Here is an 18439-nt window from a genome sequence, read left to right on the forward strand (position 1 = left end):
TCACACAGCTAGCAACTGAAAGAGCTGGAAACAGAACCGAAGCGATTTGGCTCCAGAAATATGCTTTTAATCCTTGTTAATAACATAAATGAACATAGAAACTAATATTGTATGTTAATTATATTTCCTTTTTTTTTTTTAAGTTTATTTATTTGGAGAGAGAGAGAGAACAAGCATGGGAGGGGTAGAGAAAGAGGGAGAGAGAGAATTCCAAGCAGGCTCCTCACTGTCAGCACAGAACCCAACGTGGGTCTTGAATTCACAAACCATGAGATCATGACCTGAATCGAAAGCAAGAGCCAGATGCTCAAAAATGAGCCACCTATATCTTTTATTTCTTTAAGTTTAGAAAATGAGCAAAAGCATATTAAAAATTGTAAGAATTTATTGGAGTAAAAACCTATTTGAATCTGGCAGCATTGATCCACTCCTCCCACAGGGTTAGGAGGAAAGACAAAAAGAGAAGGCGGGGAAATGAAAGGAAATTATTCGGTGGGCTGTAGCTTAAAGACTGGTGGGCTCTTTGTGACTGGTTGTCCTTAGTATTTGCCTGATTTGGAAAAGCCTAGTTGACTATGATGGGCTTCGATTTCTTGCCCTTCATGCATTTACAGAGCTGGGGTTTTGTTTACTTACACAGGCCACCGAAATATTAACATGTTCCTGTTGAATCTATTTAACACTGTGTTCACCACGCTGTGCCTGTAGCAGAAAGCGAGGCCACCAGAGACACTGCAGGAGACAGCACCCCTTTAAGGCCAGGAGGGCCTAGTTTTAGTTTTTGGTGAGATGAGTAGGAAGCTCAGGTGGGGGTTGTGTGGAGGCACCGGGATGGAGGAGGGGAGACTTAACTGAGGCTCTCTGGGAACAACAAAGATGCCCCAAAGTACTTGATGCTCTTGGTTTTGCTTTTCTTGTTTTTATCATTTTTATTGGTGTATAATTTATGTACAGTAAAATTCACCCGTTTAAAGTATCCAGTTTGGGGTGCCAGGGTGACTCAATCAGTTAAGCATCACACTTCCACTCAGGTCATGATCTCACAGTTCGTGAGTTCAAGCCCCACATCGGGCTCTACGCTGACAGCTCAGAGCCTGGAGCCTGCTTCACATTCTATGTCTCCCTCTCTGCCCCTCCCCCACTCATGCTCTGTCTGTCTCTGTCTCTGTCTCAGAAAAATAAATTAAAACATTAAAAAAAATATACGTAAGTGGCACCTGGGTGGCTCAGTGGGTTAAGGGTCTGACTTCAGCTCAGGTCATGATCTCACGGTTTGTGAGTTTGAGCCCCAGGTCAGGTTCTGTGCTGACAGCTCAGAGCCTGGAGCCTGCTACAAATTCTGTGTCTCCCTCTTTCTTGGCCCTTCCCCCGCTTACACTCTGTCTCTCTCCCAAAAATAAATGAAAACAGTAATAAATAAATAAATTAATTAAAGCATCCTCTTCAATGAGTTTGGGTAAATGCATAATTGTGTGTGAATACCACCACAATCATGGTATGGGTCATTCCCTTCACTCAAAGAAGTTCCTTCCTCCTTCTCTGCAGTCAGCTCTCTCCTCCAAACACCAGCCCCTGCCACCAGGAATTGGCTTCCTGTTCTTTTAGTCCTGCCTTTTCTAGAACATGATATAAATGGACTCAAACATCATGCGGTTTTTTGCGTCAGGCTCATCCCACTTGGTATAATGCATTTGAGATTCATCCACACTGTTGTATTGTTCCTGTGTATTTCTGAGTAGTATTCCATTTTACAAATACGCCCCCTTCAGTTTATCCATTCGCCTATTGACACAGACATTTGGGCTGTTTCCAGTTTGAGACTGTTATGGATACAGCTGCTGTGAACATTCCTGTACAAGATCTTCCTGGTTTATACAAAGTTTTTCATTAATTGATTTTTAATTGCCAAATAATACATGAATGCATTCTTTCTCTTATCAAAACAATACCGAAGTAAGGTGAAAATCCTCACACACTGCACTGGCAATGCTTTTCAAACTTTAACACAAATCCTCCTGGGAAGCTTATTTAAATGCTTGTTTTAGTCCAGTAGGTCTGGGTGGAACCTGAGATCCTGCGTGTCTAACAAGCTCCCAGGGAATGCTGCCAGGAACAGGGGCTCCAAAGACCCAAGAGCCTGGGCCAGTATTTCTCAAAGCATGATCACCTGACCATCTGCTTCACAGTCACACTGGAAGATGCTGAACATGCATATTCTGAGGCCCTGCCCTGCACCCAGTGACTCCACCTACGAGGGATGGAGCCCGTAGACCTTCATATTTAAATGGTGCTCACCAATATCTGAGGACCACTGCTTTGGGCCTACAATTTTTGGAAGAGCTGACTGGGTCTGTCTCGTTCCCTGTTATCCCCCTGAGCCTAGCACAGAGCCCGGGCCATGCAAGGTACCTTTTAAAAAGACTTATTTTCCCTCACTCTGCTAGGAACTGGGTTCTACACCCTGGGCACACACCCTGGACGCTCTCTGGCATGGTGCAGTTCGCTTGACTCCTCTGTTCTAGGACATTAGAAACCACCATTTGATGCAGCTTTTGCTGCCAGAATAAGGGCTGTGGTGATAAGCAAGGGCATGCACAAGACATTCGGGAATATGTTTCAGCCTGAACGTATCCAAATAACAGCATGTAGAACTAATGATGGGTAAAATGTCTGCAAGCCACAGCCTAGTGTCTGGCGGAAAAACAGAAACCTACACGCACCAGCTCAGGGGAAGACCTGGGAAGAGAGCCCAGCATTGCCTCCCATGGGACTCTGACAAGCATGGAGACCACAGTATCCACGAAGTACGCCATGGGTTCTTGTATTTGTCTTCGGAGTTTCCCCATGGCCTCGTGCTCTTCACCGGACATGAGGCCAACTAGGACTTTCCTCATCAGCACTTTTTCTCCCGGCTGCCCCAGGACTGAGCCTACCTGCCAATAAGCACCGGATTTCCATTCTGCTGCCTCACCTGCTCCCATTCTCAAGACAAACATTGTTTGCCACAACTGGGCTATTCCAGAATTCCAGTTAGGTTCCTTGTAAGAGAGGTAGGGCTGAGTGAGGAATTGGACAGCAGGCAGCTCATAACTGGCCTGGAGAACAATATGGCCACAGCAGCAGCAACGGGCAGGTGCAGAGAAGTCCAGGGGGGCAAGGTCAGCCTGAGGGCCACCCTGAAGAAGGTCACCAATGAGTCTGAGTACAGAGTGCTTAGCAGCCACGGTGACAAACAGACTGAAAAGCAAGCCCCAGAAGAGATGTTTCGGGGACTGTGGACATCTAGCCAGAAGAGAGGACTTACTTGAACAGAAGGTCTGAGGGCTGCCCCCAAACATCTGGACGACCTAGGTGTGGGAAGCAGATGTGGTTATTTGAACAGCCTCAGGGACACAATCAGGACCAGTGGCTAGATAAGTCAAGGAAGCAATTTTTCACTTTTATAAAGAATTTACTCAAAATGAGAGATGTCCAAAAATGGACTTAGCTGTCTGGTTAGGCAGTAAACTCTCAACTTGGGAGATGTTCAAGTAAGGGCCAGAAAACCTGGGGGTGAATAAGGTGTTGACAATCAGAAGATTTAGATTGAGGGACCTTCAAAGACCTCCTCTCTCTGAGCTTCATTGACCCCTGGACCAGGCAGCCAGTGGAATTTACCTACCGCTGTAATCATACAAATGGCCACCAGATGGCGACAGACCCCCACCTTCCCAGTCAAGGAGCACTGGGTCTACAGAAACCTAACTGGAAGACAAAACCAAAATAGTCAACTGATTCAGACAAAGTGACATTCATGGGCAAAGACTATGAATCAAATCCTCAGGAGCTAATTAGTCCAGCACAACCCAGAGTGCTCCAGGTCAAGTAAATTATAATTTTTTGTTTTACAGAGATATTCCTTTTTTTAAAAAAATCTTCCATCGAAGTACAACATACCTACAGCAAGGAACACAAATCAGAAGTGCACAGCTCAATGAATTCTCTCAAACAGGGCACACCTGTGTAACAAGCACCCACCTCAAGATACAAGCTAGGACCCGAAGTCCAGAAGCCTCCTTCCTGGTCACCACCCCCACTGTGACTTCTGATACCATAGATCGGTTTGGCTTCTTCTTCAGCTTTACATACATGAAACCATATGGTATGGGTTCCTTCGTGTCTTGCTTAGATGCTTATGTCGTGAAATCCACTGATTGGGCTGTGTACTGTAGTTCAATCTCATTGCTGGGTAGTAGTTGTGGTATGAATAAACCACAAATGATTGGACCACGCTCTTTTTGATGCGCATCTGAGTGGTTTCCAGTTTGGGGACTCCCACGTATAATGCCGCTACGGACTTCTAGTACATTCCTTTGGAAGAGCATACGTACACGTTTCTTTAACAGAATTGCCAGGTCACAGCGGTGGGCGGTGGGCTAGCAGCTTTCAGCTTTAGTTGCCACTATCACACAGTTCCCAAAGTGCACCAATTGCCATTCCCACTGACCATGTACGAGAATTCCTGTGGCTGTCTAGCCACACCAGGATCCTGTCTAGGTAAGTTCCAGTGGAAGAGATGTGGGATCTGGAGTGAGCATCCCTGCAGAGGGTCTGAGTGTCCAGGCAGCATGAGTGAGTGGGGCTTGAATCAGAAGGAAGAAGAGTCCATTCCATCAGCAGGCCCTGATGACCCCTGCAGCAATAATACCTGCTAAATGGACATACTCGCTCCATGAGTTCGCAACAACTGCCTGAGCGGCACTACTCTCACTGAGCACTCACTGCATGCCTGGCACTTCTCAGGGCTGGAGACGGCACACAGAGGAAACAGACAACGTTCCTGCACTAATGAAGCTCACGTTCTAGTGGGGGTGGGCACAGACAGTAAATACTATGTCAAGTGATGAGAGTTCTATATAGAAAAATAAAACAGCATAAGAAGATATAGAGTGCAGGGGCGCCTGGGTGATTCAGTCGGTTGCACATTGGCTCAGGTCATGACCTCATGGTTGGTAGGGTCAGGGCCTGCGTCAGGCTCTCTGATATCAGCTTGGAACCTGCTTAGGATCCTCTCTCTCCCTCTCTCTCTCTACCCCTCCCCTGCTCACTCTCTCTCTCAAAAACAAATAAAACATTAAAAAAAAAAATCTAGAGTTCAGAGAGGGATGCTAGTTTAAAATGGGGGTTATTGGGGCTCCTGGGTGGCTCAATCGGTTAAGCAATCGACTTTGGCTCAAGTCATGATCTCACAGTTTGCGAGTTTGAAGCCCATCAGCTGCTGTCAGCACAGAGCTGGCCGGCTTCAGATCCTCTGTCCTCCTCACTCTCTGCCCCTCCCCCGCTCTCACTCTCAAAAATAAAATAAAACATAAATAAAATACAATTAAATAAAACAAAACAAAACAAAATAAAATGGGGGTTACAATGAGATGTCACCTCACACCTGTCAGAACAGCTGCTTTCAACATGTGTTGGTGAGGATGTGGACAAAAGGGAAGCTTGTGCATTGTTGTCGGGAATGCAAATTGGTGCAGCCACTAGGAAAACAACGGGGAGGGTTCCTCAAAAAATTAAAAATATAAATACCATATGATCCAGCAATCTCACTTCTGGGTATATATTCAAAGGAAATGAAAGCACTATTTCAAAAAGATACCACTTTTTGAATATGTTCATTTCAGCATTATTCACAATAGCCAAGACGTGGAAATAACATAGGTGTCCACCGACAGAAGAACAGATAAAGAATGTGGCATATGTATATGGAATATTATTCAGGCATTAAAAAAAAGAAAACCCTGCCTTTTGTGACAACATGGTTGGATCTTGAGGGCACTGTGCTAAGTGAAATAAGTCAGACAGAGAAAGACAAATACCACATGTTCTCACTTATATATGGAATCTAAAAAAGCTGAACTTGTAGAAACAGTTGCCAGGGGCCAGGGTGGGGGGGAATGAGATGTCGGTGAAAGGGTACATACTCTCAGTTATAAGATGAGTAAGTTCTGGGGATCTAATGTACAGCATGGCGACTACAATTCACAATAGACAACACTGTATTAACAACTGGAAAAATGCTGAGAGCAGATCGTAAATGTTATCACCCACATATAAAAATGGTAATTATGTTAAGGGGACGGAGGGATTAATTAACCTGATTGTGATCATCATTTTGCAACATACACGTGTATTGAATCATCACATATTACACCTTAAATGTATGTCAATGATATCTCTATAAAGCTGGGGGGGAAATAACATATCAAAGAATAAAATAAGTAGTTACAGGGGTGAGAAGGTGACTTTGAACAGAAACCAGAGATGAGGAGACAAGTCACAGGAAAAGAGAGCTCCAGACACAGAGAGGCATTCAATGCAAAGGCCCTGTGGTTGGTGTGTGCTTGACATATTCAAGGCACAGTAAGGAGCAGATAGAAGGAGGAGTAAGGAACACTGAGAGAAAGTTAGTGGGGACATGATTATGTAGGACCTAACCTCACTGATGCTGAGAGACAACCACAAGTCCAACCCCACATACACATGCATACTCATATAACGTGCTGGGGCTTGGGAGGTTGAGAAGGTTATTGTTGTTTAAAAAAATGAAATCATGCATATATTAACCCTGGCCTTTCTCACTTAACAACATACCATGAGCATCTCTATAAGTCTATATCAGGGGTTCGGGTAGGCAAACATTTTCTATGAAGACCCAGCTATTAAATATTTGAGACTCTGTGGGAGACAGTCTCTATTGCAACTACTCAATACTGCTGTTGTGGTTGAAGAGCAGACACGGTATACGTGAATGAATGGCTGTGTTCCACCAGAACTTTACTTACACAACAGGTGGCAGGCCAGATTTGGCCTAAGGTGTGTTTACAAACCCTGATGCATAGCTCCCCTGTTGTATTCCCAATGCCAAGAGCAGTGGCTGGCACACAGAAGGCACACAATAAGTATTTGTCAAATCGATAAATCTAACATTCTTTTTAGTGATTAGAGTATTCCACTGCTAGAATATCATCTTAGGGCCTAAGGTTTTACAAATCAATCCTCTTGTCAAAAAGATTTCTAGGAGTACGGTGGCTGGGTCAAAGCCTCGTGAACTTTCTGTTTGTCGAAGGTCACCACCTCCTTGAGACCCTTTCCTCTCTTGGCTTCTTCTGTGACACTGTATTCTTTGGTTTCTTTCCCTATCTCCCTTCCCAGTCTCCTTTCCTGTATTTAAGTTTCAGAGTCCCTCTGGCAGGCAGAATAGTGCCCCCACAAAAGATGTGCATGTCCTAATCCCTAGAATTTAAGATGTTACCTTACTTACATGGCAAAAGAGACTTTGCAGAAGTGATTAGGTCAAGGATCTTCGGATGGAGAGTGTATCCTGGAGTATCCAAGTGGGCCCAATGTAATCACGGCTGGGGGTGGGGGTGGGGGTGGGGGTGAGGGACTTATAAGAGGAAAGCAAGAAACTCAGCATCAGAGGAGGAGATCTGGCAACGGAAGCAGAGGTCAGGGTCAGAGTAACTGGATGCAAGAAGGTCTCAACCAAAATTCATGGTTTCAACGATGGAGGAAGGAACCACAAGCCAAAGAATGCAGACAGTCTCTAGAAGTTGGAAAAGGCAAGGAGACAGATACTCCCCTAGAGCCTTCAGAAGGAGTGCAGCCGGGCTGACACCAATTTTAACCCAGTGAACCACTTGACTCCTGCCCTCTGGAACTGCAAGCTAATAAATTTGTGTTGCTTTCAACCCTTGAGTTGATGGTAATTTGTTACAGCAGCCATACAGCTTACACATAGGAGTTAATACAGTCCCCCAGGGCATAGTTCTGAATTTTCTTCTGCTCTCAGTCTACTTTTTTTGGGGGTTTCATCTAGTATTTGACAAACTCACAGATTTATATCTCGGGTCCCCTCTGTGCATTTTTTCCACTTGACATTAATAGAGTTTATTTATTTGTAGGTTCTTGATGTAAGCATTATACCATGCATGTGCTTGGATGCTGTGGGCTCAAATTCATGTATTGAGAAAGAAAAAAAAATTATATGTTCACAGTTAATTATACTCAGAGCCTTACATTTTCTTGTCATATTGCTCAGATGACACCAGATATGTAAATATTTCAGTATATCCCCAGTCTTCTTTTTTTAATGTTTATTTATTTATTTTGAGAGAGAGAGAGGGAGAGCAGGAGGGGCAGAGAGAGGGAGAGAGAGAATCCAAAGCAGGTTCCACACTGCCAGAGCTCAACACAGGGCTCAAACACACGAACTGTGAGATCATGACCTGAGCCAAAACCAAGACTCCGATATCAACAGACTGAGCCACCAAGGTATCCTCCCCAGTCTTCTTGGGTGGTGAAACCTCATTATCCTTCCACTTTTGCTGAAAATTCTGGTTACTCCTTGAATACTCAGAACACAAGGGAATCCCCTTCTCAGTGACACACATCCCCTCACTGTCACAAGCAACACCTTAAGTGTCAATTCTATGCTTTAGCAGACATTTGTCAACATTTCAAAACATTTTGTTAACCCCCCCAATTTTTTTTACTGAATTATAATTGACATACAATGTTATATCAGCTTCAGGTGTGCAACAGATTGATCCAAAAACTATACATCACTCAATGTTCACCACCTTAAGTGTGGTCACCATCTGTCACCACACCACATCATTACAATACTATTGACCATATTCCCTGTGCTATACTTTTCATCTCCATGACTTATAACTGAAAGTTTGTACCTCTTAATCCTCTTCACTCAATCTATTTTTAGTTGTCACAGCTGGGGGGAGGGAAAGAGCTACTGGTGTCTAACAGGTAGATGCCAGCCAGGAACACTGCTAAACATCCTGCAGTGCACAGGACAGCCCCCACAACAGAAAATTACCTGGCCCCAAATGTCAGTAGTGCTTAGGTTGAAAAACCCTGTCTAGATGAACCCTGTACAGATGTTTTTCAAAAAGGGTTTGGATTAGCTTGGCAACATTTAATCCAATACCGCAATTGAAATGTACCTTTAATCTCATCACTTCCGAGCTCTTTCAATCATCTGATTCACATTTCTTTCAAACTCTGTCCCTGACAATTTCCATTTCTGAATTCCATTTCTACAGCAACACCTGCATACATTCACTCCACTCCATGTAAACACACTTGAGTTGCCAAGTTCAACCCAAGTCCATTCAAGATGACAGCTTCTGGAATGCTAAGTTTTCCAGACATAATATAGCAAAACCTATCACAATTCAGTTTATACCCACTTCAAATCACATGGTACTTGGGATTGAAAACCACAACAATGTGTGCTCTAAACTATCCTTTACAATCTGGGTATTTATGGATGGATTCAAAGTTATTAACTCTCTTTTGGATCAGACTGAGGCCACTCTCTCTTGCTGACAGACTTCTGCAGTTACCTCCACAATTTTAGAATCAGCAAGAGTGATCGTTATCTGCCACAACTGTAGGTATCTAAAAGAAGTGGCCTCCTGTGCTATACATCCATCATTTCGCCCTTGAGTCTTTCCTCCAAAATATCAACAGAGGTGAGTTAGATCATCAACAAGACTCTACAGAATGCTGATGGCCCAATAGTACCTTCAATGATGATCATTTGAGACTGTCTCCTGTAGTTGGTGGGTTAATGGTTTTTTGTTAAGAGTAGCCACTGGGGGGCGCCTGGCTGGCTCAGTCCATGGAGCGTGTGACTCTTGATCTGGGAGTAGTGAGTTCCAGCTGCACATAGGACACAGAGATAACTTAAACAAAAACCCAAACAAACAAGAAAACAAACAAAAGTAGCCATTGGCCTTTGGGGAGAGGTTAGAGGAAGCAAAGGATGATGTTAGCTGCATCTTTCTCTTTGGGCACATTAACTGCAAAGACAGAAGGTGACACCCCATTGCCTATATTCATCTTTTAGTAAGTACTACCCCATTACCTTCCCAAATAGAATGTTCAGTCCAACCGACACTGTATCAGCGCCATTTCCTGATGCACCTCTTCCCATAATGAATTTTAACATTTTTTAAAATAGTGACAATTTGATGAGTGAAAAAATGTCGCACTGTTGAATTTTCTTTTCCCTAATTACTATATCCCACGAATTTTTATAGATCTATATTCTTGTGTTGTATTTAACTTTTAAGCACTACCTAGCCTTTACCGCTAGATGCCAGCATTAACACTTCTCCCCCTGTCGTGATAATCAGTTTGCTTCTAGACTTTGCTAAAAGTTCCCTGGAAGACCAAATCGCCCTCTCTCAACCAGCTAAAGAATATCAAGGTTGAACCGCTCAAAAAGAAATGGAATATTCGGAAATGCCTGAACAGCCAGTGTTATCTCACCGATACTGTTTCTTCTCTTGGCTTCTGTAACACCGTGCTATCCCGTCTTTCCCCACCTCTCTACTCCCTCGTTCCCAGTCTCCTTTCCTGTAGTCAAATTTCAGAGTACACTAGGGCTTTCTGCTCTCCACTTAAACTTACTCCTTCGGGGTTTTCATGTAGTTCTCCAGCTTTAAAAGGCATGTCCAATGAAACACTAAAAAAAAAAAAAAAGTATATTTCTATCGAATACACGGGGGCTTCCAACCTATTGGTTCACGGGACTCTCCATGAGGAGGAGAAAAAGACAGCACCCGTGTAGGAGGGCTGCCAGGTCTTGATTAACTTTCTTGGGCCAGAGACCTCGGTCGTACTCCCTTTGGGAGCACCCACGGCGAGAGTGGAATTACCACGTACACAGCAATCTACAGGTGACTTGCCAGTGTTTCAAGAAAAGACCCATGGAGGGGGACGGGCAGCGAGGCGGTCAAGGCTGATGATAGCTGTGAGACCACCAGGGATAGAGGCCAACAAGGCTGTATGCTCGTAACGCGAAACCGTGCGGGTCACCACTACTCCGGAGGGTAAACCTCGGATTAGGTGAAACGGGATAATCATGGGTCGGAGCGCGCGTTGCCCGCCGAGCGGAGCGTGAGCCGATCAGTGGAGGAAATTTGCAGCCTCGCTTTAAGGAGCCAATCAGAGACCACAGAGTCCTATTAACGACAACATCAGGAACCAATGAAAACCGGGAGTCCTTCGGGACTGCCTCCCAAGCTCCTGTCCCGGAGAGATCAGACCAAGGAGGTTTTTTAAAAAGTACAAATTAGAAGACAAGTCTGTGGCTCGACGACGGGAAACTACGTTTACAATAATGGGTGGGGAAAATTGTGTAAGCGAGCAGAACTGCACTTCCCCAAAACCTCGCGGAAGTAGACCTGCAAGTCACCCCCGAGCCCTGGGCTCCAGAGCGGGAGGGTACGTGCTGCGCGCTGACGCCACGCGCTGGCCCCGCCCCCAGCTCGCCTTCCCTTATAGTGCAGCTCTGGCGCGCGCGCACCATTGTGTGGCTGGACTCGGCCGCCGCTGCGGTGTGAGGCGCGTGTTCGGGCTCTCGCCGTCCCCGCACCCGCACCGCGGCTCCTGCTTTGCGGTCAGCCGTTCGACGCCAGCCTTCGGGCCCCTCGCCCGCCACAGACATGCCGCGCGTCTACATAGGACGCCTTAGCTACAACGTCCGGGAAAAGGACATCCAGCGCTTTTTTAGCGGCTATGGCCGTCTCCTCGAAATAGACCTCAAAAATGGGTGAGTCCGGCCTGGGAGCCCGCGTCCGTCCGCAGTGCCCTGGGTCTGGCGGCGGCGGGGTCCGCTGGACAGAAGATGGCCCAGGCCGCGGCGCCGCGTGGCAGGGCCTCCAAAATGGCGGCGGCGCGGGAGCGCGGGAGCGCGCGCGGAGGGTGGGCGCGCGGGCGTGCGCGCCCCCGGCCTAACGTCGCCTGCCGGTTCCCGGCTCTCGCACCGCCCCCAGGTACGGCTTCGTGGAGTTCGAGGACTCCCGCGACGCCGACGACGCCGTTTACGAACTGAACGGCAAAGAGCTCTGCGGCGAGCGCGTGATCGTGGAGCACGCCCGGGGCCCGCGCCGCGATCGCGACGGCTACAGCTACGGAAGCCGCAGTGAGTCCCACCCCCGCGCGCTCCGCGTCCTTGGGATCCTGGGGGGCGGGCGCAGGCTTAGGGTGGGCGGGGTGGGGCCTCCCAGCCCGGGCAGGCGCGGTGGCAGGGGTCCACTGGCTCCAGTGTCCCCGGGCGCCGCTGCCTTCACGCCTGCTCGGGACAGCTACGGGACGCCGGAGCGCGGGGATTGGGTTGTGGGTTTTGCCTAGCCAGGGTTGGGCTGTTTTGGGGCTTATATATTTAATTTTGTTGTTGTGGGGGTTTTTTTGTTGTTGTTTTTTGTTGTTTTTTTTTGCTAAGTTGGGGGCGGGGGGTGGCTTGGGCCCCTGTCAGCACTGTCGTGGGCTCTGCCCACGGAGGAAGTGAGGGATGGCAGTATTTGTTGTATCCCCTTGCTTACCCGACAGTGCTTTAGCTAGAAATGTGAATGTTTTAGAGTAGAAGTTTGAGGGCAGGCTGGGGTGGAGGTGGGGTGGGGTGGGGACGGGGTAAGGGGAGGAGTTTTAAGTTTAGGTCTTAGAGTTATTAAAATTGGCGGGGGCCAAAGAAAATACTATTTTTAACTAATGTGGTATAGTACCACACAGATTTAAATAAGCTTTATGCTGCATTTGAATTATTTGGGGCATGTTACTGGGAGGAGGTGGGAGGGGTTTGGTTATGTTAAATGTTTGATGTTGAAATTGTTGCATGTTGAATTCAAACTTTTTAACAAGTCCTTGATGTTTCAATTTGAAAGTGACCAATGGGGCTGAGGCTGTGTCCACTGAGGCTAAGATGACTGCCTTTCCTGATTGGCCTTGGCTTTTCCATACATTGTGTGACCCTTGCCCTATGACCCTTTGGCTGACCTTACCGGAAGCCATGACGACAGCAGCCTTTTGCCATTAGACGCAGGGTGATGGTGAGGATTCCAAGGGTTAGACAAAACTGGTTAATCTGAACTAGGTGACTGTTACCTTGCGTGTTTTGTGGCCAAACCACCACCAAAAACCTCACACTGTGATGTAAGTACTTAGTGTAACTAGTAAACATTTTTGTAAAATGTAGAAATGCATGTAATCAGTTAAGTTTTATATTTTACAATGTTCTGTAAAATAAAACTTAGCGAGGTAAATTGAATAAAGGAGCAGTCACTCTCTAACAGATTGTAGGAGAAGTTTAGTTGGATTTAGTCTATTTGACTTGCCCTTAATTTAATTTATGGCAAATCACAACTGTATCAAAGGTTTAGCAGTATAATAGCAAAGTCCTACTCCAGTAAATAAAAGTTGATATGTTTGTACTAACTTTCAAAAAACATGCATCCCTGTCATTACAAAGCATCTAATTATTCTCTTCATGTGATAAAGGTGGTGGAGGTGGATACAGCAGTCGGAGAACCTCTGGCAGAGACAAATATGGACCACCTGTTCGTACAGAATTCAGGCTTATTGTAGAAAATCTTTCTAGTCGTTGCAGTTGGCAAGATTTAAAGGTATGTGCTATAATTTGAGATAAAAATGATACGGCTGGGGCACCTGGGTGGCTCAGTTAAACATCTGACTCTTGATTTCAGCTCAGGTCATGATCTCACAGTTGGGTGGGTTTGAGCCCCACATCCGGGCTCCGCGCTGATAGCTCGGCGCCTGCTTGGGATCCTCTCTCGCTCTCTCTCTGCTGCTCCACCTACCCGTGTGTGTGCTCTCTTTCAAAATAAATTAAAAAAAAAAAAAAACGATATGGCTAATGTTTAAAAGGTAGGCTTTTGCTTCACTTTTTTCTTAAATTTCTGAGAATCCAGTACAGTACGTAGATTTTTTTCATTACATTTCTGAGTTTAATCTTGTTGCTTCTTTAGGATTTCATGAGACAAGCAGGTGAAGTAACCTATGCGGATGCTCACAAAGAACGCACAAATGAAGGCGTGATTGAGTTTCGTTCCTACTCTGACATGAAGCGTGCTTTGGATAAACTGGATGGTACAGAAATAAATGGCAGAAATATCAGGCTCATTGAGGATAAACCACGAACGAGCCACAGGCGGTCTTACTCTGGAAGCAGATCAAGGTAATTTGTTGAAATACAGGGAAAGGAGAAGAAATCATATTTGCTAAGAGCAAAGAAAAATTCAAGCAGCAGTATTTCAATTGATGCTTAGTTGAAATTCAGTATGTAGTCTCTTTTGTGTTGTGCATCATTGAGGTTCTTTTCAATGTTTTAAGGTGGACTTAATTTATGGTAAGAAATTATATTTTGTTTACTGTTTTTTGTAAATGACACAAAAGTTTGTGTTGAAATATGAGATTAATGTTTTTTATTGCATCTTTTGTTATAGGTCACGGTCTAGAAGAAGGTCACGAAGTAGGAGTCGCAGGAGCAGCCGCAGTAGATCTCGAAGTATCTCAAAAAGTCGCTCCAGGTAAATAATGAGCTGTTAGATCTTTTTTTCTGAATGTTACTCTATTTGTATGTTCTGGCAAGGTATTGAGAAAAAAATCCGGCTCTTCTTGTCCAGATCCAGGTCTCGGAGCAAAGGTCGATCACGTTCTCGATCAAAAGGCAGGAAATCCAGATCAAAAAGCAAATCTAAGCCCAAGTCTGATCGGGGCTCCCGTTCACGCTCTCGAAGCAGATCTAAGGAGTATGAGAAATCTCGAAGCAGGTCTCGTTCTCGATCTCGTTCCCCCAAAGAAAATGGAAAAGGTGATATAAAGTCAAAATCTAGATCAAGGAGCCAGTCTCGTTCAAATTCACCCCTACCTGCTCCACCCTCAAAGGCACGTTCTGTGTCCCCTCCACCAAAAAGAGCTTCAAGATCCCGTTCTAGATCTCGTTCAAAGTCGAGGTCACGGTCCAGATCGAGTTCCAGAGATTAACTTAGAACTCTACATTCTTTGCACACTATTATGGAACACTTTCCTACTTGCTTAAGCAGTTACTCTTCCATGTTTGTACTTGGCCTCTTTGCAAGAGGAATCTCCTGAAAACAGGGGCACACAGAAATTTGATTTGTGGCCAAATTTGATGAAAAAGATGAGGTTCTAAAGAAATGGTGGCATGAAGTCAAAGATCCTCTCCCTTCTTTGTAGAATTAAGATAACTTTGATTTTATAGCTTTTGAGCTAAAATAACTTTTGTAAAGATTAAGCTCATTTAGATTTTTTTTAAGTATTTCAGCAGGATCTGCTGCAGGGGTTTTGTTGTTTTGTTTGCTTACTTTTAAATTAACCGTTTCAAGCTTTGAATACCTAAGGCTTTAGAGGGAGAACCCAATTTTCAATTATGTTGGCTTTTTATAAGCTTGAGTTATGTAAGATTTCAATAAAAATTTGCTACCAAGATAATTGCCTTACTGAATAGGTCACTATTAAATTCCTTTAAATATTGGTAATCTACTCTTTGTGGAAACGATGTAAATTCAAAGTGTAAAAGAAGGCAAGCCTCAGACCAGCAATAAATTATTGGATTTGGATAACATTTTGTGCTGTTAATCAAATTTGCCAAAGTCCTATCTGCCCCTTTGAGTTTAAAAGGTATTTCGTGGTCCGTCTATTATATGATTTTGCCTAAGTTAGTGGATTTTAAATGATGAAAACTTTTCAACTTAAATTTAATTGAACTCTTGAAGAAGTACTTAATACTTGAGAACCCGTTTAGCCTGGTAATCCCACTTTATGGAGAAATGGTCAGTGTAATTAGTGTTTTGTTAGAATATGGTTCCATGGTCTTTAGTGTTTGTTGTATGAAAATGGAAGTAGCCTTTCTTTGGAAATTTAGCGTATTCTTGTTCAAAGTAGAAAAGCAAATACTGCATTTTCAGCTGGAAGATTATTATATTTAACAGGCACTTAACAGGTTGCTTGGTAAAATTGGTTGCTGATTAGAGTGAAATTCCACCCAGCCATCAGTCGTTAATGGTTGATGGGGTTATGTGATAATTGATTAGATCATCCTTGTAACTTTACAGCATATGGTGGGCTTGAAAAGAATTTACATGGGTAACCTCTAAATTTTCTGTACTTTAATATATGCTGTGGAAGCCAAATTATACTGCAAATTTGTAGGAGTTACTGGATAACCAATGGGCCCATGCATCTATAAACCTAATTAGTTGAAGTTGCAATTTGAGAAATGAATTACCCCCTATTTTTATGTTCAGATACTTTAATTCCATTTAAAAGCACTCATTAATCTTGGTTTGAAACCAAGATACCGATTGTTTGACTCCGCTTTATTATCTTCTAGGATCTGTCACTGCATAAGGTGTCAAGGACTGGATTGTACTATAATGGGGCATGGTGGCATAGTGCTCATCATGCCACAGATGTGACTAGAAAGCATGATAATCTAGAGTTGGTTTGTAGGTTCCAATAATCCAGAAGGCATACCTGAGATGAGGCTGCTTGAGAAAATTGAGTCAAAGATTTAGGTGTCAAAATCCCAGAGTAGCTGGGAGGAGTACTTGCTAGTGCATAGAAAGATTTGTTATTCAGAAATTTCTGAGCTTCCTGTTAGAAAATTTTAGAGCCTAACTCTTAGGAAAATAGTGCCCCAAAAGGCTGATGCTTCTTCCATGACCTTATTTTCTTTTCTTTACTCTCATACTGTTTTAAAGTTTAGATATTCACAAGAAATGGGTTTTTTCCCAGTATAAACTTCAGAATTTGAAAGAAGACACTAGTGTCTGTGATTGTAGTTACTTTCCTACTTGAAAGAACAGAAGGTACAATTCACGAAGAGGCACATCTCCAGCTGCCTTTCAAAATTTGGTTAAAGAACAAGTTGGTTTAAGAATTGGCTTTGACCAAAGTTTTCTCGTTTTCAGGGAAAGAACAAAAGCTTTTAAAACCACAGCCTTTTAAAAAGGAAGGAGGGGGGAATATTGCAGTGTGAAATTTGACTTTGTAAAAGTGTAAAACATCTTTCAACTGGGCTTTCTTGTGTTAGTCTAACCTCACATGGTAATGGGCAGGTTTACCTACATTGTTAGCTTGCTTGCCCCCAAAGTGGGTAATTATATGGGTAAGTGCCTACGCCCATAAAAGTTTCCTGGTAATAGCAAAGACCAGCTTATTGAGAATCTAGTCCTATTCTATCCCTGTGGACCTCAATGTCATTGGATATACCTAAACCACTATAACACTGGCCCACTTGAGAACAGAGTTGACTGCTGAAATGTTTATTAGTTCCTTGCTAACTTATCAGTAGAATCTGAGACTCTGCAACATGCCATGTGTAAATCCTTGGCTAGATAGAGTATTAAACTGAGCGCAAAAATAGAAATGAGCAACATCTCGATTCCCCTTTCTTTTTACCTGATAGTGTTGACTGACACGCCATAGTGCCTTTAAGGCCAATTTGAGTCCTACCAGTTCCTGTGATTTACGTTCCAGTCCTGTGTTGTTACTACCTTTCATCTTGGTATCTTCTTTTGCCCACTTTGTTAACCTACTTTATGCTTTATCTCCTCAATAAAATGCTTACTGAGGGTTGCTGGTTTTGGATTTATTGTGTATTCCCACTTAGTACCAAATATTTGGTAAATGGTTTTTTCAACTAGAGTTGCCAGTTGGCAAGCCATTCCTGACTTGAGTATGAGGAAAAGGGCTTTTCAGTTCCTCAGAGACCTGTTTTAGGATCGACATAGTGGATGGTTTATCTTGGGCAAGTCATTGTGCTTTAATGTCATCCATGAAATTGGCAAGGACAAGCCATGAGTTGTGGAGATTAAAGATGACGATCAGGAAACTTGGCTGGCCCCATCAGTGGAGCATAGACTCTTGACCTTGGGGTTTATGGCTTGAGCCCCATGTTGGGTGTAGAGATTACTTAAAATCTTTTTTTAAAAATAGAGGTTAATATCAGGAACATGTTGTCATATGACATGTAATAGCCATAATAAGTACTATCTGCTGTTGTGAAGGATTAACCGTATGAAACTTTTTTGTATTGTCTTGCTTTCACATAAAATTTACCTGTTACCTTAATAGTGGTTTGAGCATTTTCTGTGACGTATTTTTCAGGTAAACCAGGAAGCTTTATTCACCTTTTCCAAAGTCCTTAACCTAATTTCCTTAATTTAGACTTGGAGCACTCTAAACTTCGGCAGTTTACATTTAGGAAACCTCACGTTTTTATTATTTACCTTGTTTTCAGAAGGCAGTTTTCTGACTTTATCCAATTTCAGTCCTATGGCTGTTGGATGTTTTGTTCTTAAGTTTTGACTTAATTGCAAAATTAATATATACTTGGGAATATAAGGTATCTTTCCTTTAGAGCTCACTGGCTAAGGTAGCTGCCGTTAACAGTATCTGTCACTGCCCAGAATTATTTGATCATAAAACCTATTTTTCCCAATAAGCTGTTAGTCCTTACCGTGAGTGGTGTTCTGCAGTTTGCTTTTACTAAGATCTGCTATTTTAAATGGCTGACTAGTATGCTCCTGAGTGATATATAGTAAGCATA

General features: G+C 43.8%; 1 protein-coding gene and 1 long non-coding RNA gene across 6 annotated transcripts in view; one reads left to right on the forward strand and one right to left on the reverse strand.

Annotated features, from left to right (window-relative positions):
- Positions 1-11513, reverse strand: part of LOC147582744 (uncharacterized) — a 136862-nt gene extending 125349 nt beyond the window's left edge. For 3 of the 5 annotated variants that reach the window (XR_015249474.1, XR_015249473.1, XR_015249476.1), the window contains exons 1-2: positions 11375-11513; positions 9586-9723 (exon numbers count right to left, since the gene is read on the reverse strand). This is a non-coding gene — a long non-coding RNA (uncharacterized LOC147582744). The other 2 variants (XR_015249475.1, XR_015249477.1) reach the window with 2 other exon arrangements.
- Positions 11487-17466, forward strand: SRSF6 (serine and arginine rich splicing factor 6). Its single transcript, XM_086702240.1, has 6 exons — positions 11487-11620; positions 11844-11992; positions 13345-13469; positions 13833-14041; positions 14310-14393; positions 14490-17466. Exons 1-6 carry the CDS (start codon positions 11514-11516, stop codon positions 14848-14850), a joined length of 1035 nt encoding a protein of 344 aa, XP_086558366.1. The 5' UTR covers positions 11487-11513; the 3' UTR covers positions 14851-17466.
- The last annotated feature ends 973 nt before the right edge of the window (positions 17467-18439 follow it).

This window comes from Puma concolor, chromosome A3 (assembly GCF_028749965.1).
Source record: "Puma concolor isolate L17-30 chromosome A3, mPumCon1.1.hap2, whole genome shotgun sequence".
Lineage (NCBI taxonomy): Eukaryota > Metazoa > Chordata > Mammalia > Carnivora > Felidae > Puma > Puma concolor.